Here is a 24,018-nt window from a genome sequence, read left to right on the forward strand (position 1 = left end):
AATAAAGAATTTTTCAGTGTTTTTTTTTTCTTTTCACTTACAGGAATAATAATGGGAGTATCATAGACCCTCCCATTACTAAGGCTTAGTGGCAGCTGTAAGCTGTCATTAATCCCTTATATTACTCCAATTACCACCACACCAGGGCACTTGGGATAAACCGGGTAAAGTGCCTGAATTCTCGCATCTAATAGATGCGACAATTCTAGGCAGCTGTAGGCTCTTATCTGATCATTTAAACCAGCTGGGCAGTAAAAAGCAGCCAGCTTTTATGAATGATCAGCTGACTCCTCATCTGATTGTTTAAAAGCTGGGCAGTAAAAAGCCAGCATTCTTTTCACTGCTGGACTTAAACGATCAGTTGATGCTGTCAGCTGATCGTTTAAACTGGCTGGGTGGTAAAAGCCGGATTTTGACCGGACTTAAATGATCAGATGATGCTGTCATGTGACAGCATCAGCTGATTATTGGGAGGTCCTGGAGCCGATCGGACGTGTCCTGGGAATCTGCGGAGAGGTGAGTATGTTATTTTTTTTTCTACTGTTCACTTTTGATTTCACTTAGCAGAGAATGTACAGGCAGAGAAAAGCTTCTGCACATACGCTACTAAGCGAAAGTGCATGTCACACATGTAACACGGGAGGAGGAACACAGGATTCTTCCTCCCCCTAATACTCAGACAACATTGTTCACAGCAGTGACCTGGGAGTCAGAAATGCTTTCAGGGGTCTTACCCATGCTGTTCCCATTTCATTTGAGCACTGTTCTTATACATTTGTGACATTTTTAGGCTTTCTCCAGACCACTCGGGGTGCCACTGGAAAAATGCTCGAATTTCCTATATGTTAACATTGGGCTTGGTACTCGGGTTGAACACCTGAACATTTCAATATGCTGGATCCGAGCATCGAGCACCCGAGCATTTTACTGCTCGCTCATCCCTAGTTGTGATGATTACCGTTATTATCTTATTGTTAAACTTACTGTTTTTCACAGTCATTATTGTGGTGTCTTCTTTCCTCATTGTTGCTGAAGATAAAGAAAAGAGTAACAATAAATTGTATTGCAAGGTTATTAATATACTAAAAACAAGATTTAAACTAGATTTCTCTCTGCATTATTTCAAAATCCAAATATTTTAAAATAGATAGGTCACATGGGTCAAGTATGTGATCAGTATATGTCTCTTTTGGTATTTGACAAAAGGAATAGAAAATATTGTATTTTATTTACTAGCATTTTAGAAGCCATGCTTATGTTTGTATTTATGAGATTTCTTTCACTCCCCTTTTATTCCTTTACCAGAACCTCCACAATCCTATACATAGCAACTTAAAATTGAGGAGAACAATTCCCAGAACAATGTTCCAGCTGCAACATTAACACTCCATGGCAAGTAGACCTGATCACTACGAATTTCAAGCTACCTGACAGCAACCTGGGTGTCTCTTTCTATTAGAAGCCCAAGCAATGTAATTACTCATTTCAAACCAAATGTCATGATGTCACAGATAGAGATGAGCGATGTTTGAAGTTCGAGGTTCGTCAATTTCATGTTCGAGTGATTTTGGGGGTGTTCGAACTCGAACTCGAGCTTTTTGCGAAAAGCTTTTTACCGTCCGGCCGGCTAAACTATCAGCTGATGCTGTCGGACAGGAGTCTGCACAGAAGTGTGTAGTTTGTTTTGTTTTTTTGGCACTGATGCATCAGCTGATTGTATAAAAGCCGTTTATACAATCAGCTGATGTGTCATGTGATTCAGGGCCTTGAACCTGACACATCATCTGATCGCTTTGCCTTCCAGCAAACCGATCAGATGATATTGGATCCGGATTGGATGGCGCGGGACCCTTGACCCAGGATCACTGCGGAGGGGGTTCTTTATTTCAATAAAGATGGAGTCACTAATTGTGTTGTGTTTTATTTATAATAAAAATATTTTTCTGTGTCTTGTGGTTCTTTTTATCGGTACTAGAAATTCATGGTGGCCATGTCTAATATTGGCGTGACACCATGAATTTCGGGCTTAGGGCCAGTTGATAATATAAAGCTAGCCCTAACCCCATTATTACCCAGCGAGCCACCCGTCACCAGGACAGCTGGAAGAGTTGGATACAGCGCCAGAAGATGGCGCTGCTATGAAAGTGCCATTTTCTGGGGCGGCTGTGGACTGCAATTCCCAGCAGAGGGGTAAAGAATTTAATTTTTTTTTTTTTATTTTAAATTATAATTATTATTTATTTATAAAGTGAAAGTAAATAAACACACACCGCGAAAAATCCTTTATTTGTAATAAAAGACAAAAAAACACATTTTCACCATTTTATTAAAATCCTCCAATACCCCTCCAGGTCCGATGTAATCCACACGACATTCTCATCTCTGCTACAGAACACGAGTGCACTGTATGAGCTCCACGTAGCAATCAAGTGAATCATGTGGTCAGCTGAGACTTCAGCAATCCAGACGTCAAGATTACAAAATCTGCCTATCTTTCACATTAGAGGCAATAGCTGAATGGATAGAGCACTCACCTAAGAAGCATAAGGTCGCAAGTTCTAGACCTAGTAAAGAATTTATTTTTTTATTTTTAATTTTAAATTATATTTATAATATATTTATAATTATAATTTAATTATGCACTGAGGGGAGGAGCCGGACATCAGCTGTGAGCTCTCTCTCTCTCCTTTTTCTCTCTACTTTCTTTCTCTCCTTTCTCTCTCTCTCTCCTTTCTCTCTCTCTCCTTTCTTTCTCTCTCTTTCTCTCTCTCTCCTTTCTTTCTCTCTCTTTCTTGCTCTCCTTTCTATCTTTCCTTTCTCTCTCTCCTTTCTTTTTCTCCTCTCTCTCTCCTTTCTCTCTCTCCTTTCTTTCACTCTCTCCTTTCTCTCTCCTTTCTTTCTCTCTCTCCTTTCTTTTTCTCTCTCCTTTCTTTCTCTCTCTCTCCTTTCTCTCTCTCTCCTTTCTCGCTCTCTCCTTTCTCTCCTTTCTCTCTCTCCTTCCTTTCTCTCCTTTCTCTCTCTCTCTCCTTTCTGTCTCTCCTTACTTTCTCTCCTTTCTTTCGCTTCTTTCTTTACTTTCTCTCTCTTCTTTCTCTCTTTCTCTCTCTCTTCCTCTCTTTCTCTTCTTTCTGCTCTTTCGCTTCTTTCTCTTTCTTTCTCTTTTTTCTCTCTCTCTCTTCTTTCTCTCTTTCTTCTTTCCCTCTCTCTTTCTCTCCTTTCTCTCTCTCTTTCTCGTTCTCAGACCTGGCGATGATCAGCTGATGCGGTCACTTGACGGCATCAGCTGACACTATAAGTCGAGCGGTGAGGCCGGCTCTTTACCGTCCGGCCGGCTAAACTATCAGCTGATGCTGTCAGACAGGAATCTGCACTGAAGTGTGTAGTTTGTTTTGTTTTTTTTGCCCTGATGCATCAGCTGATTGTATAAAAGCCGTTTATACAATCAGCTGATGTGTCATGTGATTCAGGGCCTTGAACCTGACACATCATCTGATCGCTTTGCCTTCCAGCAAACCGATCAGATGATATTGGATCCAGATTGGACTGCGCTGGACCCTTGACCCTGGATCACTGCGGAGGGGGGTTCTTTATTTCAATAAAGATGGAGTCACTAATTGTGTTGTGTTTTATTTATAATAAAAATATTTTTCTGTGTCTTGTGGTTCTTTTTATCGGTACTAGAAATTCATGGTGGCCATGTCTAATATTGGCATGACACCATGAATTTCGGGCTTAGGGCCAGTTGATAATATAAAGCTAGCCCTAACCCCATTATTACCCAGTGAGCCACCCGTCACCAGGACAGCTGGAAGAGTTGGATACAGCGCCAGAAGATGGCGCTTCTATGAAAGCGCCATTTTCTGGGGCGGCTGCAGACTGCAATTCACAGCAGAGGGGCCCAGAAAGCTCAGGCCAACCTGTGCTGCGGATTCCAATCCCCAGCTGCCTAGTTGTACCTGGCTGGACACAAAAATATGGCGAAGCCCATGTCATTTGTTTTTTAATTATTTCATGAAATTCATGAAATAATAAAAAAAGGGCTTTCTTATATTTTTGGTTCCCAGCCGGGTACAAATAGGCGGCTGGGGTTTGGGGGCAGCTCGTAGGTGCCTGCTGTACCTGGCTAGTATACAAAAATATGGCAAAGCCCACGTCATTTGTTTTTGAATTATTTCATGAAATTCATGAAATAATTAATAAAAAAAAGGTTTCCCTATATTTTTGGTTTCCAGCTAGGTACAAATAGGCAGCTGGGGGTTGGGGCCCGTAGCTGCCTGCTGTACCTGACTAGCATACAAAAATATGGCGAAGCCCACATACTTTTTTTGGGGGGGGCAAAAAACTCCTGCATACAGTCCTGGATGGAGTATGCTGAGCCTTGTAGTTCTGCAGCTGCTGTCTGTCTGTATGAAGGAGAGCAGACAGCAGCTGCAGAACGACAAGGCTCAGCATGCTCTATTCACTAGTGTATTCAGGAGAGCAGACAGCAGCTGCAGAATTACAAGGCTCAGCATACTCCATCCAGGACTGTATGCAGGAGTTTTCGCAGCCGCCCCAGAAAATAGCACTTTCATAGAAGCGCCATCATCTGGCACTGTATCCAACTCTTACAACAGCCCTGGAGCCGGGTGGCTTGCTGGGTAATCATGAGTTAATACTAGCTTTGTTTTACTAGCTAGTATTAAGCCAGAGATTCTTAATGTCAGGCAAGTTTGACCCGGCCATTAGGAATCTCCAATATAGGGTTAAAAAAAGACACCACACAGAGAAAAAATACTTTAATAGAAATAAATACACAGACACATTAGAGACTCCATGTTTATTACTCCCTCTTATCCCTCCACGATCCTGCTCTTCTGTCTTCTTTCTCCTTCAACACATGTAGCTCTGCTACATCAGCAGCGCTGCATGGGAGGAAGATGTTGCTGTTCCCCGTGCAGTCTTTTCACTCTGTGAATGATCAGAGGCTGCGTGCTGTTAGCGATGACGTCATCACTGACAGGCGCGTTGCTATAGCAACGGTGATCTCTGTTATTGACCGGCTGTGGCAGCCGGTGAATAACAGAACGGGGAAGCAGACCGGGAACCCGACCGTGTGCCAGAGCATGTCACCGGTACACGGAGATACACAAACGATCACCGCGTACTGGAGAGATGCACTAACAGATCCTGGCATGACGTCAAAGCCATGTGACCAGTCTGTAGCCAATGAGATAACAGACACATGACTGGTCACATGCTATTTTGACGTCACGATAGGTCCTATCATCAGTGCTGGTTACCGGGAGGACGCAGCGATCATCGGAAGGAATAGCGGCAGGAGACAGAGTGCAGGACGCATCGCGGGGACCGGTAAGTGTTATGGCAATGTTTATTAACTGTATGTGTACATTTATAATGTGTTTTTATGTGTTTGTGATTGCCTCACATTGTTTTCAATGGGGTTCGAGAGGTTCGTCGAACGGCTCGCCGAACCGAACTCGAACGCAGTGTCCGTTTGACGAACCGAACTCGAGCCTCTAGAGGCTTGCTCATCTCTAGTCCCAGGTCCTACTAAGATTAGTCAGGAGGATGCTACCAGGAAGTAGGATGTTTGCATTGCACTAGTCCAGCTGACATAATGTGCAGACATTGCCATTGGATCAGAGTCCTGAGAATTGTTTAACCCATCTCTAGTGGTAACAGTTTTATTTTTTTGTGGTAATGTCCCATGAACCAGACTATAGATAAGATACATAGTGCAAACAAGGTGTCAAAGGTATCATGACATATAGAGGCCTCCCCTATTCAAGGGGTCAGAAGGTTGCAGGGAGTGGCAGACCACGCATGCCCGTGCTGGTTTAATCTGCCTTGCCTTCCAGTTAGCTGTGCCGACTTTCCTTATGCTGGCGCTGCTAAGGTTAAGCAGTTCCTTTTGTCTTTATTGGCTTACCATCCTGAGATGTCTGAGTGTGACGCCCTGGACTAGCCAGGTTGTCACAGGTAGTCTTAGGCACACACACGCCCCCCCCCTCCTTTAGTAAGGTGACAGCAGCCAAACTACAGAAACCCTTGTCACCTCCCTCCGGGTTTGATGTTCACACCAGGGGGCGGAGCCAGGCAGTTGTCCACAGCCACCGAGGAGTACACAAGCCCTGAGGCAGGAAAAACAGTTCAGTTCCCCATAGGGAGCAGAGTTGAAGTCTAGTCTTGACTGTGAAGTGGAGTGAAGTTCAAGTGCAGACCTGTGTCTAGGTCTGCCATAGTCTACAACAGGTGTCTGGGTTGGAGCCCAGTCACCTTTGGCAAGGAGGCAGACGGTGGTGCCCACCTGCAGGAGCTGGGATTACAGTCGGTGGAACCGTAGGGACCGGGGACGGGCGGTGGCCCGCCGGTACCCAACCGGGGAACCAATTGGAAACCGGAGCACCATGAGGGGTACTCAGACCCAGTACGAAGCCCAGAAACAACCGGGCCGAGTCAAATCAACTGATTGAGGACTGGACTTTAGGACCTTTCCCACATAAGACCCGACTGAAGACAACAGCCCAACCATAGGGGTAAATCCACTGCCCAGGCATAGAGACCCAAGGGGCCAGCGTCTGCGGGCAAAGAGGGCTCTCCCGACACATATCAAGCCGGGGAGTGGACTACCGTTGCTCAGGCATAGAAGTCGTGATTTCTACATAAGTGAGGTGCAGGAGAAAGGCGGAAACCACCAACCTGTTAAGGGGAAAACTGCAGCCGGCTGCGGGCACCGTTCACCATCTTGTTTGGTTTACCAGAGACTCCAGCGTGTTTGTCATAGTGAGTACAACAGTGCCTTCGGGCCGCGCACCGCGCCGCACCGACACCCCTGCACGCATCCATCCCCTCGCCTCAGCACCTCCCTCGGGCCCCCAGGACCATCATCCCCCTACCCACGGAGGGGGTCAACACCAAGCTGCGCAACACAGTCCCCGAGAGCCTAGTCAACGGCAGCGGTGGTGTCCATCCATTCACCACAACCCGTGGGTAGCATCACGAACTTAAATCCCCTACAAACAGCTGCGGCTCTGGCCGTGGACCTCTCCACCGAAGTCCCTATATGTAGCGCCAAACCCCCCTTTTCAGAGCGACGTGACCCCCGGGTCCGTGAGGAGCTCGACCACCCACCGACGAGCACGGATCCGAGCGGCTCGGCAGCCGGCCGAGCCCCGGGGCGGTAAACATCGACTCTTCTGGCGTCACGAACAGGATTGAACCCATCCACTTACCTGTGGAAGTGCGCCTTGAAGTTATCGTCAGCGAAGTCCCCGTTGAAAATTTGCAGAATCCGCCATCTTGTCACCTTCCTGTGGCACGAAATTTCCCGCCCAAGCCGTCTTCTCCAAGCAAAAAGGGCGTGAAGGTGAAGCCCCGCCCCCTGAGAGCAGAGCGGTGTAGAAAGAAAAGAGAGTGCCCCGAAAAGACCACGGGGGGATGCATGGAAGAATGTCGGCGTTCCCGGACGGGGGCGGAGAGGCGCCCACCACTGGAGTGACGGGACCCAGAAGGAGCAGAGGCGGAGTAGCCTTTGAGGATGAGGACTGCGGCCTGGGCGAGCTCCCCGCCGGAACTGCTGCCTGCTTGGAGCGGGAGCTGAGTCGATTCTGCGTGAAGGTCAGGGCACAAAGTTTGCAGCAGGTGCTCGACTGGATTGCGTAGGTGCGGAGGATGGTTGCTGTGGTGTGGGCCCGTGAGCAGAGGGCCGCCACAGCCGTGCAGCACCGAGATAAAGCCACGCAGACCCCCATGTCGTCCCTCATCAGCTGGGAGCTGGAGCCTGTCAGTACCGTGACCAGTGAGCCCGGGGTAGCACGACTCAGTACCGTTCCCGGTAGCGGCCTACAGCCCCTAAGCCTATTGCCCGTGGAAGCCCAATTGATCGCCCGATCGTCGGCCAGTACGGTCCCCTGCGATGGTAACCGCCCAGAAGTTGCAAGTTTTACAAGTTTTAAATGTTTTAAGGACCCACTACTACGAGATCCCATGTTCCTTTGCTGAACGTCCCCATGTTCCCGGGAGACGCCATCTGGTACGCCGGGTGGAAGGAGCCGGACCCTGCCCCACTTGTTGAATGCTGAATGCTGCTGCGGTTGGAGTCCCAGTGGGCGCCATCAGGGGTAGGAGCCCCTGGTGGAGGATGGCAGGGAGTTGTGAGGAGCGAGGACAGTTCCCGTTTCAGAGTCCGGTTCACCGTACTCACACTGCAGGCAGTGGCAGACGGGGTCTTTGTGGACAGTGTCGCCGTGAGAAAATGTGGCATTGGGGACCCGTGCTGCCCTGTAGTGGACTGTGGGACAGTGACTGGAGGAGGCTGCGTCGGCAGCAAAGTCCCGTTTATAAATAATCCCTGGACCGGGCTGTCCCGTTTCACGACCTTCGGAGAGGCAGACTGGAGGATGAGCCTGCGGGAAAGTGATGGCTGAGGCCCCATCACCAATCCAACGGTGGCGATCCTCTGGGTCAGGGGTCCCATGAACGTGGGGCCCCTGAGAGACAAACAGGTGTGGAACCCTGTACCCGTCCCGTAAAACAGCACCTGGGCCCATTCCTGGACTGGGGAAAAGGGGTGCTGCCCATTTCTTAGGGGCAGCATCAAGGCTAGGTTTGTTTGAGTGGGTAACAGAAGGACCCGGTCCCGTTCCCATGTTAATAAAAATGTTTTACGTTTGCAACAGTTTAAGAATGTGCCTCCCGTAATGGAAGATTTAAAAATATCATTGAAGTTTGTACAAAAGTTATTATATTTGTAAATCTGTTTTAAATCTTTTTCAGTTACAAAGCACAAAATAAACCGATGGTGGACGGGCAGCCCGAGGACGGTCTGCATTATACCAAGGGGGAATGTGACACCCTGGACTAGCCAGGTTGTCACAGGTAGTCCCAGGCACACACACGCCCCCCCCTTAGTAAGGTGACAGCAGCTAAACTACAGAAACACTTGTCACCTCCCTCCGGGTTTGATGTTCACACTAGGGGGGCGGAGCCAGGTGGTTGTCCACACCCACCGAGGAGTACACAAGCCCTGAGGCAGGAAAAACAGTTCAGTTCCCGTAGGGAGCAGAGTTGAAGTCTAGTCTTGACTGTGAAGTGGAGTGAAGTTCAAGGGTGGACCTTTGTCTAGGTCTGCCATAGTCTACAACAGGTGTCTGGGTTGGAGCCCAGTCACCGTTGGCAAGGAGGCAGACGGTGGTGACCGCCTGCAGGAGCTGGGATTACAGCCGGTGGAACCGTAGGGACCGGGGACGGGTGGTGGCCCGCCGGTACCGAACCGGGGAACCGATTGGAAACCGGAGCACCAGGAGGGGTACTCAGACCCAGTACGAAGCCCAGAAACAACCGGGCCGAGTCAAATCAACTGATTGAGGACTGGACTTTAGGACCTTTCCCACATAAGACCCGACTGAAGACAACAGCCCAACCATAGAGGTAAAGCCACCGCCCAGGCATAGAGACCCGAGGGGCCAGCGTCTGTGGGCAAACAGGGCTCTACCGACACATATCAAGCCGGGGAGCGGACTACCGTTGCTCAGGCATAGGAGTCGTGATTTCTACATAAGTGAGGTGCAGGAGAAAGGTGGAAACCACCAACCTGTTAAGGGGAAACTACAGCCGGCTGCGGGCACCGTTCACCATCTTGTTTAGTTTACCAGAGATTCCAGCATGTTTGTCATAGTGAGTACAACAGTGCCTTCGGGCTGCGCACTGCGCCGCACCGCACCGACACCCCAGCAAGCGTCCATCCCCTCGCCTCAGCACCTCCCTCGGGCCCCCCGGGACCATCATTCCCCTACCGACGGAGCGGGTCAACACCAAGCTGCGCAACACCGTCCCCGGGAGCCTAGTCAACGGCAGCGGTGGTGTTCATCCATTCACCACAACCCGGGGGTGGCGTCACGAACTTAAATCCCCTATAAACAGCTGCGGCTCCGGCCGTGAACCTCTCCAGTGAAGTCCCTACGTGTAGCGCCAAACCCCCCTTTTCAGAGCGACGTGACCCCCGGGTCCGTGAGGAGCTCGAGCCACCCACCGACGAGCACGGATCCGAGTGGCTCGGCAGCCGGCCGAGCCCCGGGGAGGTACATGAGCTCTTCTGATTTCTCCACTCCCCTGTGGTATAAGTACTCTCCACTTTGCCTTAATAACTGCCAGTGATAGCTTACTATTTAGTGGGCCTGGCGTGGAGGTGTGAGCCATGGAAAAAGAAATTGTTTTATACTTGATCTGGGAGATTGCTGCTTGGAAATTTGTTTGGTGCCTTCCTTTTCATTATCTGCATTTTTATTTATTTCCCTTTCCTTCCCCTTTTTCCCACCTGTTTGGGATATATGTTAAGAAAATGTTCTTTTGCCCCTGTCTGTTGTTTACTTTTTGTGTCATTATCATAGAGCAGAAATAGTGTTCCTGATGCTCTGCTCACTACACAGGGTCATGATTAGAGTAAGACAGGGAAAGGCACGTGTTCGCCATGTGGCATGAAAGAATCCATCTAGGGACGTCAAGGAGCTCGAGGTTGCATAGGGTAAGCAACAGGGGCTACCCTTCCTGTAGTTCCGTAGACAGTTGTTCCCATCCGATCCTTCTCACCGTCATTCCTTTTGGATTGCTTCCCAATGTCACAAGGCCACCCAATCCATTTGCCTACTTAAATGGGCAAGAACTTGACAATAGCTATCAATGGTCTGGTCCTACTTCTTACATCATCTGGACTCATGAGTGAGATTTGCAGCAAATCAGGAGGTGAAACTGATGTACTTGTGCTTTTAGCCAGATTTAAAGTATTCAGAGTAGGCACTGTCATTGCTCAGAGAGGGTGGGGTTAACTTTGGAGATTTGTTTGGGGACAATTTGTGTTTATGAGAGCTTATGCAGTGTTTTAATCATCACTCAAGCCTAAAGAAATGCAATAAAAAGAGATCAAACCATTGTATACAAAATCGGTACTGATAGAACCATCAGCTCACCACACAAAAAAGTCCACACACAGCTTTAGCAATAGCAAAAAAATTATGCCTTAGAAAATGGCAACATATAAAAACTTCAGAATTTTTTTTCACCACTTAAAGGGAATCCATCAGTAGGATGAACCATCATAGGCTATCTATAAGAGAATGTAGTGCATAGGAAGCTGAATATCCAGAGAAATGCACATTTTCTTAATGTGTAAATGAGCTGTCAAGATCTATGGACTGGAAAGTGATCTCCCTGAGATTCTGCCTGCAGAGCTTATATGAATATAGCATTACCAGTGTGAGACATGTAACTAATACAAAGCAGTTAAAACTGAACTCTGCCTCATAACAAACACATTAGCAGCTGCAGCTCTCAGAGCTCTACTGCACAGCAACACTTATTATGTTATGACTAAAGGCACACCTGTGCCAGAAGCGCATCAGAGAATGCTCATTTTGCTTTTTAATGTAGATAAATAAATTGGATGTTTTAATCTACTAGGTTGTTTGCACTGCAGTCCTCACTCCTCCTCCAACTGCCTTCATTGTTCCTTGCTGCTCTGCACCAGTATGGGATTAGCAACCTCCGGACTCCGGATCCTTTTCTTCATTGCTAAAGCATGGTGTGGTGAGTTTCCTTTTTCTCTCATGCTTTCCTGTATTGCTACACTGATTGCTTCTGAGATGGAAGCTGAAGCACTATGTGAGGATAAGGCCTAAGACACACGGCATGAAAATTGGAGCAAGTGGAATGCGATAAAACATCGCATTTCACTCGGACCAATATTAGCCTATGTGCCAGCACCAATGAGCGATTATTTTCTCAGTCCTAATCGGACCGAGAAAATAATCGTAGCATGCTGTGGATGCAATGCAATCCTAATTTTTCTCACACCCATTCAAGTCTATAGGGCGAGAAAAGAAAAAAAAAAAAATCGCACTGCACTCGCAGTACACCGGTGTACTGTGAGTGCAGAGCGAGAATGGCAATAGCTGGCAACCGAGGAGAGAGGGAGATAAATTCCTCCCTCTCCTCCCCAGCGCCTCCCCTCCCCTCCTCAGATCCGGTCCTCCCCTCCTGAGCGCTGGCCCACCCCTCCTCAGTGCTGGCCCGCCCCCCGCAGCTGTGGTCCGATCGCATGATCGGACCTCAGTCGCAGTGAAACTCGCCTGACACTCGGCTCCCGCTGTGCTGCAAGTGTGAGCCGAGTGTCACGGGAGGATCACAGTAGTCCCCCGTGTGGCCCCAGCCTAACTGCAAATGTGTTTGAAGAGAACATTCCTAGCACAATATTGTAATGTAATGTAAAGACATAGCTGTAATGGCGCTATAATACAGAATAAAATTATACCTTTGGTGAATAAATCCACTTTGTTGTTCTTCCTTAATCACTATTTGAAGTTTTCTGCTAATCAGATTTTGGTGTACAGAGGCTAAAACGTACACAGGGTCTTCTCCCTGTCTGTGGTTCGCTGGCCCCTCTGCCTGCCTCCGATCTGTGAATGGCCTGCCAACTCTGTTTGAAATCTCAGCAGTGACCTGTCATTCAAAAACTGGAGGCAGGCAGAGGTGCCATGGAGAGGAAGCGACCCAATGTACAGTCTGGCCTCTATGCACCAAAATCTAATGAGCAGAAAACTTTAAAGGTGATTTTGCATTGAATCATGCTGTCAGAGATTGATAGCAGGATTTAACTAACTAACAGCAAGGGGCAGTTCTCCGAGCTTATGGTGCAGCCCATGAAGTACACGATCTATGACGTACCAGTTCGTCAAAGGTTGTTAAGGGGTTAAAGAAGAACAACGAAGTGTATTTCTTCACAAAAGGTACCAATTTAATCAGTATTACAATGCCATTACAGGCATGTGTAGTGCCTCTGAGACTGGCCACTACAGGGTATATCATTATATCCTTCCCGGGCAGAAAGAGGTAAACCGGGTAAGTTTACACACACCTCACATAGCTCATCTAAACACAGTCAGAAAGTGAATCAGCCAGTTCCTAACAGGCCCAGGCACTGTGGGAACTCCAGGTCACCATAACAACGACCTGGATCCTTGCAAAGGTGGGGGGAAAGGAGTAGGAGTAAGTTACAGAGCAGACAGGTAGTAGAGTCAGTTCCAGTCAGACAGAGACAGAGCAGATATACTGTGGAGCAGCTCCCTGAGGGGTTGCTGCCAGGCACCCATCAGGGAGGCAGAACAGAACCCCCTGGGATGTAACACCGCACCGACCTCTGCAGGAGTCTCCTGCAGAGGGGAGCCAGCCAGACCGGGGCTAGTAACATCTGGGGGGACGGGACCCGGTACCAGTAATCATGGGCAAAAGGAGTACAGTCGCCAGGGAGAGCACGGTGTGAGTTCTAACGGGACTGAGCACAGGCGCAGTATACAGCATTAATTCAGGAAGCCACTTTAAGCTCACCTGATAACAATCTGCCCGGTGAGAGGACCATCAAGGACTTCACAGACGTTAGTGTCCGGGGCACAGCAGCAAAGACGAAACCCGGGGGAACAGTGACAGAGGTACAGCCCAATAGAGGTTCAAGCTGCCTACCATACGGGCCAAGACAGAGAGTGAGAGAGAGAGCAGGAGGGGATCCCCATAATGCTTCAGGTCACGGGGACCCAACAAATACAGAGTTGTGCACAGAAGAGAAAGCCCACCGATTATCAGACCGGACCAGACCTCCAACCTGCCCGGGATCGACCGGAGTCTCTGACGGCGAGGACCAGCATCTGGGGCACGATATCATCTTAACCAGAGAATAAAAGCATCTGGAAACTGCACCTGGTGACTCTGTGAGTAAATGCCGCTGCCCTGCACTCCGGTGTTCCCGTGGACTGCAGCCCCGTACTCAACAACCTCCCGGGGTAATTTTGTTGCAGGCGGGGGACAGACCACGGCAGGGGGGCTGCTCGAGATGCTCGGATCCGGACGGTTGCTGTGCCTCGAGTGGCAGCCGGACGCAGGCTCGCGCAGCTGTCCATCGCCCACAAGTGAAAAAAAAGGGTTATTTACAGGGGAGAGTTTGTCAATGACGCCACCCGTGGGTTGCGGTGATTGTTGGTGACACTGCCGCTGCCTTGGTATGGGGTGCCCGGGGTTGATGGAGCGGGGCAGCAGGATGGTATCCCCTCCACGGGTAGGTGAGGTGTTGTCTCGGGGCCCAGGCGTAGGTGGAGTGCTGGGATGCAGTCTGCAGGGCTGGACCGGATGATATCTGTGTACTCACTGTTTTGAATAAAATCACACAGAGTCCAGATGGTAAACCAACTGCCGGTGACCGGTAGCCTCCGGAGGGGTGTGATCGGGTCCCACACACCGGTGGACAGAACAGGGTCGCTTCCTCCTTGCACCTCGGTATTGTTGTCTTGTCTGTTGACTAGTCCGCATGAAACGGGGTACGTCCGCTCCCGGTGACTTTTCCGTGGGAGCTGTGGCCCACGAGAGCTGACCCTTGGGATTTTTTCAGGCACTTGCAGATGCCCTATCCCCCGCGTTGGGCTTCCATCTTGCTCTATCTGGGCTGGTAGTGGGACAAGACTTGGAATCTTGTCCCCTGCTGGTTAATTGGAGAGGAGCTTGTAGCTGTCCTCGCTCTAGGGTCCAGGTACCCCGACTGTGCATGGCCTCCGGACCGGAATCCCGCTGTCGGCACCGACGGGCTACAACCCTGCCCCGGTCCTCTAAAGGTCTCCCACGACCGGATCTCTGTCACCTGCGGCCCTGCTCTGCCGTCTGCTACCTAGTCAGCTCAGGTAGTCCGGGAGCTACAACCCTCGACTACCACTTTACTCCACTCACTTCCACTGTCTCCTCCATCTCACTGTTGTTCCCTCCCTTTGACACCTCAGAATCCCTAGGTGGGCGTCACCATCTGCCTGACCCCGCCCACTGGTGTGTCCCTATTGTCCTGGGGGGTGACTAGGATTTTGTGGCTGGTGTATGTACCTGTGTGGGGTTGTGTTGGAAGACCAAGGAGGAGAGAATCCTGCATCTGGAAGATGGATGCAGTCATCTGTAACACCCTGATTTTGTTAGGGCCTCACAATTCGCTCCACCTGTGGGAAGCGATACCATCCTAGCTGCACCCAACACCTGCCCTAGAGAGATTATGCAGCTAATTCCTGGTCGCACACCACTGGTTGTGCTGCGAAGGATCCCCCCTCCCATCCAACACCACCCTGGAAGAGGAAAAGTCTCAGGAAGGGTCTGCGGTGGAGGAGGCCAAGACCCAGTCGCCATCGCAACTGGCGACATGCTTCCCAGTGACCCGTCGCCCTCCTTCCATCCCCATTGACATTGGACACTTGTTTGTTTATCTTTTCATGTAGCCGACGGGGCCACAGGGGGTGGGTCAGGCCAGTCACAGCAACCCCAAGAAACCACTGGCCCGGTGACGAGTACCCTAAGGCCCCGTGAGGCACTACACATGTCTTTACATTACATAATTGTGCTGGCAGGTTCTCTTTAAAGGGAATCTGTCTGCAGGTTTTTGCTATTAAAGTTGAGGACAGCATGCTGTAAGGGTTTAAAAAACAAAAAGCGACTATGCCTCTAATCTGTGTGTGAGCTATTGTTTACTTAAACTAAAGGATTTATTACCCTGTGATTAAAATTATGGGACTAGAAACTCAAATGCAGAGAAGTCTCATATGACCCACAGTCAATGCATAATATCTACTGAGAGCCTGGTGTGGGTGGGAGAAACTGGGCTCATCTATGGGAAACAGGGGTTTACTAATAGAACACAGCAGGTCGCAGAGTGTTTTTCTTTATAAACAATTTGGATATGGATCAAGTAATGCAAAATATCACACAGAGCTTACTAATAGAAAATATACATACACCTGACCAGGAGTGACTGAGATCAATGTGATGCCCCAGAAACATTTTCCAATCTATCTGAAGACTACTTGTACAATTTACATAACAGAAAACCCAAACAATACTAGAACAAAACCTCTAATCTAAGTAAGAAGTGAAAATCACTGGGTGTACAGCAAGATCTGTTACTGGATCTGTCGCGGGCGGGGAGGAGGGTGTCAGCACACTACGCTCACCCCTTCTGCTCGGGTCCGGCGGCCGCTGCTCAGTGGTGGCTCGAGCTGTAGGCCGGATCCCGGGGGTTTCTCGAGCGGCACTCCTCGCCCGTGAGTGAAAGGGGTTTGTTGGGTGTGGGGATTGTTTATAGTCCGTGACGCCACCCACGGTTGTGGTGATTTCACCACCGCTGCTCAATACGGGGGTCCCGGGGATGGTGATGCGGAGCAGCCAGGTGTTGTGTTGCCCCTCCATGGGTAGGGGTCGGTGATCCCGGGGCCTGGTGACGGTTTGGGAGGTGCAGGGCCTGGTGGGCGCAGGGACGCGGGGGCAGCGCTGTGCCTTGCGGCACTGTGGTACTCACTCAGCCTGAGACGTTGACACAGTTTGTACGGTAAACCAAACGGCTGGTAAGACGGTCCCACGGACGGCTGCAATTGCTCTCCCAGTAGGTGACGGTGATGTCCCTCTTCCTTGCACCTTGTGTACTAGTTGGTTGCGATGGGTCCCCACCGGTAACCCGCTCCCCGGCTTCAAGCTGGACCGGGGGAACTCTACTCTTTGCCCGCAGGCGCTGGCCCTCAGAAACTGGTGCCTTGGCGGTGGCGGTGTCTCTGTTGTACAGGTTGGGCTGTTGCCTTCACTCGGGTCTTGGTTGTTGGGGGATCTACGTCCCCTTCACTGACGGATTCGGCAATTTACGGCGACTCCAAGCCTTGCCGGGGTCCAAGAGGCCCCTGCCCTGGTGCTGACTGTCCTTCGGAACACTGCTCCAGACCATCGGGCACACAGCCTACGGGGTCTTTCCAGGAACTTCCAAACGGTCCCCCTCCAGACAGTCACCGCCGTTGCTGACCTTGCTGTTTACTTTAGCCCTGTCTGGGCTACTCCTCCACTCCTTCCACTTCCTCCTCCCTGACTAGACTCTACTCTCAAGCTCTTCCCTGAGCTGACTCCAACTCTTGACTCTGTTGTTTACTCAAGCTCGTCCCTGAGCTGACTGCACTCTTGCCCTGCCTGGGCTAATCTGCCTGGTTTCTCCCGCCTCCAGAACTGTGATCTCCTCAGTGGGCGGAGCCAACCGCCTGGCCCACCCCCTGGTGTGAATCATCAGCCTCTGGAGGAAGGCAACAAGGATTTTTGGTTCAGCTTAGATGTGCCTACCTGGGATGTAGGGTGTGGTGGTGTGTGACCTGTGTCCCCTGGCTTGCCCAGGGCGACACATTCCCCCTTAGCAAAATGCAGACCGTCCGCGGGCTGCCGTCCTACACCGGATTTATTTTTCTGCAAAAGATAACATTTGGAAATTAACATATATACATTTTTAATAACTCTTCCCAAGACGGGAGGCACATTTACTTTAACGTTGCAACGGTTTACGGTTACGGTTTCCGCTCTCTGCCACCCAAGCAACCTGGCCCTGATGCTGCCCCTAAAGCCCAGGCAGCACCCCTTGACCCACAGTCCAGCACACGGTACCCGAGCAGGATCTGTCCTTCCCTCCAGAGGGTAGCCACCGGTTCCTTTGGTGGCTGGGCCCCAGCCTGCTCTGCTGAGGGCCCTCCCTCCAACCTGCCTCTTCGGAGGCGGCATTGCGGAAAACGGTAACGGTAACTGCAAACAACATATTTACAAGCCACTAACATTTGTGGTTGCCCTGCAAGTTCACGGGCTTGTCCATGGATAGTTCCCATGCATTTTTAAACGGTCCCCACGGGGACAACGGTGCCGGCTCCAGCCGGTTGCAAATCACAAAGATAATCTGGTGAAACTTCGGTCATCATCTTTTCATATCATACTTTCAAACTTTCAAACAAACAAACACTGTGGTGGTCCCAACGGGGACGGTGCAACGGGCATCCGCTGCCCTACTCCGGTTCTTCTGCTAAGGCGGACCCACCCTCTGCCACCAGCACATCAAACATGCACTGACATGCCCGCTGTGACAGGGGTACCCGGTACCCATTTCCACCGGTACGCGAGGTATGGTAAACCACGGGGTCCCCCACATAGCGGGAACGCTCACTTGCTCCTTCAGCTGCAACAATGGACTCGGAGCTGGGGCAGGAGTCGTCATCTCTTGTTCCTGCGTCAGGCGGGTTGCCGCCAGCTGCCGCAGCCTCCTGGTCTCCAGCATCCAACACTTCAGCCCCTTCAGTGGTAGCATGGAGCAGCATAGTAGGCGAGCTTATACTGAGGCGCCCCGTAAGTGACGGCAAGGGCGATGCATAGGCCGAGACTAGGCCGGGCCCCTCAGCCGCAGCGGCCGGTCCAGATAGGACATAGGGATGTGGGTCACCAGTCGGTTCTGCTACATCTATTCCCCCTTCGCACATCGGGGCAGTTGTAATCAGCTCTTCCACCTCGTTGGTCCACTGCTCCATCATCCGGAAGATCTGCTCCTGTTGACGCTGGTGGAACTGAATCACCCGGGCCTTCATCCAGACCACGGTTCCAGGCTCAGGGTCTGGCACAGTCACTGCTGGGACTTCTGGCACCATGCTGTTATGGGGCCGCGGCTCCAGCGGTTCCCCTTGGTGCATTTCAGGGCCGTCCTCGACGTCTGCAGCCGGCTGGTCCGCCGGAGCGGCCGGGCAGGGTATCGCTACCGGTTGGGCGGGTAGCGGGCCTAATGGCGGGGCGGCAGCAACTATCGCGGGTAGCGGGGAGAGAGGCAGGGCGAGCGGAAACCGGCCGGGCCCCTCAGCTCCAACGGCCGATCCTTCAGGAATACAGGGGCGTGGGTCGCTTACCCGCTCCTCCAATTCCTCTTCTGCCTCGCGTCTCCACATAGCAGCCACCACGTCCGCCATGTCGGTCTCCCACTCCTCCAGGAGGAGTTGCATATGAGCCTGCAGACGGTTACTCAGCGGGACGGTCCGGTCCCTCAACCACGTCGCCGTGCCGGGCGCGGGGGCTTCCTCGTTGGGAGTTGGGTTGTACATCTTGGCAATCGTGCCTTCCAGGAACCCAGTCAGTCTGCAGAGTCCTGGCGTCCCTGCTTTTATAGCCGCAGCTACATGCGGCCAGCCGCCATCGCGTCCCCCTTAGCTCTTTCCTGCCTTTCCTCTCTCGGGGCGGGGTTTTTGCCTTCGCGCTTCTACTGCTCGAGAAGACGCTCGAGCGGGACCTTTTCGCGCCAAAGATGGTGACTTCTGAAATTTTTCTGCCGGATACCTCTGGCGGTAACAAGGCGCACCTCTACCAGACGGCAGAGCGGTAAGATCCTGTTCGTGACGCCAAGTTGTCGCGGGCGGGGAGGAGGGTGTCAGCACACTACGCTCACCCCTTCTGCTCGGGTCCGGCGGCCGCTGCTCAGTGGTGGCTCGAGCTGTAGGCCGGATCCCGGGGGTTTCTCGAGCGGCACTCCTCGCCCGTGAGTGAAAGGGGTTTGTTGGGTGTGGGGATTGTTTATAGTCCGTGACGCCACCCACGGTTGTGGTGATTTCACCACCGCTGCTCAATACGGGGGTCCCGGGATGGTGATGCGGAGCAGCCAGGTGTTGTGTTGCCCCTCCGTGGGTAGGGGTCGGTGATCCCGGGGCCCGGTGACGGTTTGGGAGGTGCAGGGCCTGGTGGGCGCAGGGACGCGGGGGCAGCGCTGTGCCTTGCGGCACTGTGGTACTCACTCAGCCTGAGACGTTGACACAGTTTGTACGGTAAACCAAACGGCTGGTAAGACGGTCCCACGGACGGCTGCAATTGCTCTCCCAGTAGGTGACGGTGATGTCCCTCTTCCTTGCACCTTGTGTACTAGTTGGTTGCGATGGGTCCCCACCGGTAACCCGCTACCCGGCTTCAAGCTGGACCAGGGGAGCTCTACTCTTTGCCCGCAGGCGCTGGCCCTCAGAAACTGGTGCCTTGGCGGTGGCGGTGTCTCTGTTGTACAGGTTGGGCTGTTGCCTTCACTCGGGTCTTGGTTGTTGGGGGATCTACGTCCCCTTCACTGACGGATTCGGCAATTTACGGCGACTCCAAGCCTTGCCGGGGTCCGAGAGGCCCCTGCCCTGGTGCTGACTGTCCTTCGGAACACTGCTCCAGACCACCGGGCACACAGCCTACGGGGTCTTTCCAGGAACTTCCAAACGGTCCCCCTCCAGACAGTCACCGCCGTTGCTGACCTTGCTGTTTACTTTAGCCCTGTCTGGGCTACTCCTCCACTCCTTCCACTTCCTCCTCCCTGACTAGACTCTACTCTCAAGCTCTTCCCTGAGCTGACTCCAACTCTCGACTCTGTTGTTTACTCAAGCTCGTCCCTGAGCTGACTGCACTCTTGCTCTGCCTGGGCTAATCTGCCTGGTTTCTCCCGCCTCCAGAACTGTGATCTCCTCGGTGGGCGGAGCCAACCGCCTGGCCCACCCCCTGGTGTGAATCATCAGCCTCTGGAGGAAGGCAACAAGGATTTTTGGTTCAGCTTAGATGTGCCTACCTGGGATGTAGGGTGTGGTGGTGTGTGACCTGTGTCCCCTGGCTTGCCCAGGGCGACACAGATCAGCTTAGGCTGCGTTCACACATCCGGTTTTAGCAGAGCCGGCCAATCCGGCTCTAAAACCTATGCAACGGATGCGGCGACAATACCGCATCCTTTGCATAAGTTTTTGACATGCGGCCCGTCCGGTTTTTGCCGCTTGCGGCACACTACTGAGCATGCGCAGTGGAAAAAAACGCATGCGGCGGCCGGATGCGGTGTTTGCCACAGGACGCTGCATGCGGCGTCCATAGGCATGCATTGCAAATCGTGCCGCATCGGCTGGATGCGGCGCGATGCGGTTTTTTTTTTGCCGGAAGAAAAAACGTGCCAGGCAACGTTCCATCCGGCCGCCGCATCGGCTAAATCTGCCGCATGCGGCAAAAACCGGACCGAACGCAAGCCCATGCGGCACAATCCGGCACTAATGAAAGTCTATGCAAAAAAAAACGCAACCGGCGGAAAAAAAAACGGTTGCGGTTTTTCTGCAAAGCACCGTATTGTGCCGCACTGGAAAAACCGGATGTGTGAAAGCAGCCTTAATGACTAACAAACTTAACTATATTACTATCCTCACTTTTTCCTTCACACACATACACAGTAATAGGCTACCCGGATGCCAAATGCTTTGTATAACTGCAATCTTTGCATACGATCAAGTTCAGTTCGGTATAAATTGCTGCAGCCTATCTTAACTTTTTTGGTGCCAAAACGTCGGCATGTGTACACTCAGCCCATTAAAAAACATGCTCAAAAGCCTAGCTCAGGACTAACGGCACCATACAATCGGTCCAGGTGTATTGTAGCCATGGAAGACAATTTCCAAAGGAGTAATGGGTTCTTTGGCGTCCGTCAGTCACAGGAACTGGATAAGCAGTAGGATTAAGAGCCGGCAACACCTGAGGATGTGTTTTCGAATACAGTTCTCCATCTGGCAGCAATCTCTGCTTTCCCGGTGTAGGATTTCTACTCCAATGAACTTAACAAACAGTCTCTATAAATCTTACAGGTAAAATATATCTTTGTACCGTGTTAGCCAGTAGAGATAAAAAATTGGTTAAAAGAACTGAAGTCCTCAGTGGTTGATACCTTTTAAATGGCTAACTGAAAACTTTTCAGTTAGCCATTAAAAGGTATCAACCACTGAGGACTTCAGTTCTTTTAACCAATTTTTTATCTATAAATCTTAGTGTGACACCCTTGCAAAGCCAGGTTGTCACAGAAAGAGTTAATCCTCCGTGGTAATCTGATCTCACACCGGTGCAGCAGGACAAACCACATCCCCCAGGGTAAGAGAAAAGCAGAGCAGAGGGGATGGGCTGGAGCAGAGTGTTTGGAGAGACAGACAGAAAAGAAGTCTGGAGTTGTAGCTCCCAGGCTGATAGTGAAGCGTGCTCCGAGAGGGCCGGGACAGGCTGCAGTGAGGAAGGGGCCAGAGGTAGCTGGGCAGGGTAGTGGCCCCCCGGTACCTGGGTGACCCGGATCACTGCAGGGGAGTGGATTCCCCGTTCCCGGCTGAGGAGAGGAGGAAGAGAGAGTGGAGAGAGAGGCACCTGGCTGCAGGGAAAGAACAACAAGGGCTGCTGCACCGTGTGTGGGACACTAACACCCCGTACAGAAGGCTGCGGACACCGGCAATTCCTAGTTACCAGTGACTCTGTGTGAACTACTTGTGAGTACGCCCGTGCCCTCGGGCACCGCACCGCAGCACTGCGCCCTGCTCCCTGCTTACCCCATCATCGGGCCCCGGGACAACCAACCCCCCTACCCACGGAGGGGAGAGATAACAACCAAGCTGCTCCCTGTCACCGCTCCCGGGATCCCCATAAAGAGCAGCGGTGGTGTCCACAATCACCACAACCGTGGGTGGCGTCACGGACAATATAAATCCCTTACCAAATCCCCTTTTACTGTGGAGCCTGGGATCACAGACCGGGTCACGCCACCGTGATACCCACAGAAGTGACCTCGTGGCCCGGATCTGAGTACCCCCTGGTCCCCGGGCGACACATTTGACGTCACGAACAGGATCGAACCCATCCAGTTACCTGGAGGAAGTGCGCCTTATTCTGGACTGTCAGCGGTGATCCGCTGCAAAAATTTTGAAAGTCGCCATCTTTGCCGCCATTTTGGGCGTGAAAATCTCCCGCCCAGCGCCTTCTTCCCCAAGTGGTGGGCGCGAAAAAAGAGGCTCCGCCCCCTGAGAACGCGGGCGAAAGTGAAGCTCCGGAGGACCGGAAGCGAAAGGAAAACTTTAAAAGTTGTTGGAAGGACTGCTCCCGAGTACCAAGGGGGAACAGGAGGAAGGAACCGCAGTTTATGTGACCAGGACTGTAAAGGCAGGGACGCCAGGACTTTGCCTAATTCCGTTCCTGAACAAGCAGTAGCCGCAACCCCGATGACATCTTACCCGGCTCCGGCAGTCCGCCCAGCCGCCACGGTGATGACGTCGGCTCCGGCAGTCCGCCCGGCCGCAACGGAGGTGGCACCCGATTGGAAGTCTGCCCCAGATGTGGCGCCAGCCGCTCCCAGGTACCCCGTCACGGCTGTGGAGCAGCCGGAGTGCACCTGCAGAGAGGAGGAGCAGGCCAGTGAGAGATGGAGCCCTTGGCAGTTAGCGAGGCCGGTTGTAGCCGGCGCCGAGGGCATCCAAGTGGGCCTGGCTTCTGAGCAGGAGGCAGAGCACGGAACCCGTGCCCCGTACTGGGAGTGGCGGCAGCGGCAGTGGTAGTGGAGCATGGACGGCTACCCACAAGTTAAAAAGTTGACTGTTTTATGGACTGTCACCCCTGTTGAACGCCCTCAAGTTCAGGAGGAGGCCATCTGCTCCGCAGGTGTGGGGTGGCAGAACGGTTTAAAGTTTCAGAAAACGTACCTCCCGATGTGGGAAGATGTATGATTGTAATGTGTTGATTTTTCCAGTTTTAATAAATGTTGGTGGCCAGGCGGCCCGAGGACGGGCCGTGTTTTACCAAGGGGGTGTGTGACGCCCTGGCAAAGCCAGGTTGTCACAGAAAGAGTTAATCCTCCTTGGTAATCTGATATCACACCGGTGCAGCAGGATAAACCACATCCCCCAGGGTAAGAGAAAAGCAGAGCAGAGGGGAGGGGCTGGAGCAGAGTGTTTGGAGAGACAGACAGAAGAGGAGTCTAGAGTTGTAGCTCCCAGGCTGATAAAAGGGGCCTTCATGCTGCTCTGCTGCATGAAGGTGACCGGAGCTGCAGAAGACATCGGCGCTCCTGTCAGCTCCACGCAGTAACTGAGGTGAGTAGCGCGATCAGCTGAGCTGTCACTGAGGTTACCCGCTGTCACTGGATACAGCGGTGGCCGCGGGTAACCTCAGTGACAGCTCAGCTGATCGCGCGGCTGTCTTCAGTTGCTGCGTGGAGCTGACAGGAGCGGCGGTGTATCTGCAGCTCCGGTCACCTTCATGGACCATCCTGGATTACGCCGGACATGGAGGGCTTTTTCGGGCTTATTAAAGTGGTGAACGAGGGTATATGTTTGTGTTTTTTATTTCTAATAAATGATTTTTTCAGGTGTGTGT

General features: G+C 51.8%; 1 protein-coding gene across 4 annotated transcripts in view; it reads right to left on the reverse strand.

Annotated features, from left to right (window-relative positions):
• The window catches only part of LOC142310594 (uncharacterized), a 200,356-nt gene that overhangs the window by 71,548 nt on the left and 104,790 nt on the right, over nucleotides 1-24,018 (reverse strand). For all 4 annotated transcript variants that reach the window (XM_075348136.1, XM_075348127.1, XM_075348121.1 and 1 more), the window contains one exon: nucleotides 985-1,029. In XM_075348136.1, the coding sequence (XP_075204251.1) occupies nucleotides 985-1,029 (45 nt within the window). The remainder of the gene's footprint in view (nucleotides 1-984; nucleotides 1,030-24,018) is intronic.

This window comes from Anomaloglossus baeobatrachus, chromosome 1 (assembly GCF_048569485.1).
Source record: "Anomaloglossus baeobatrachus isolate aAnoBae1 chromosome 1, aAnoBae1.hap1, whole genome shotgun sequence".
Taxonomy (NCBI): domain Eukaryota; kingdom Metazoa; phylum Chordata; class Amphibia; order Anura; family Aromobatidae; genus Anomaloglossus; species Anomaloglossus baeobatrachus.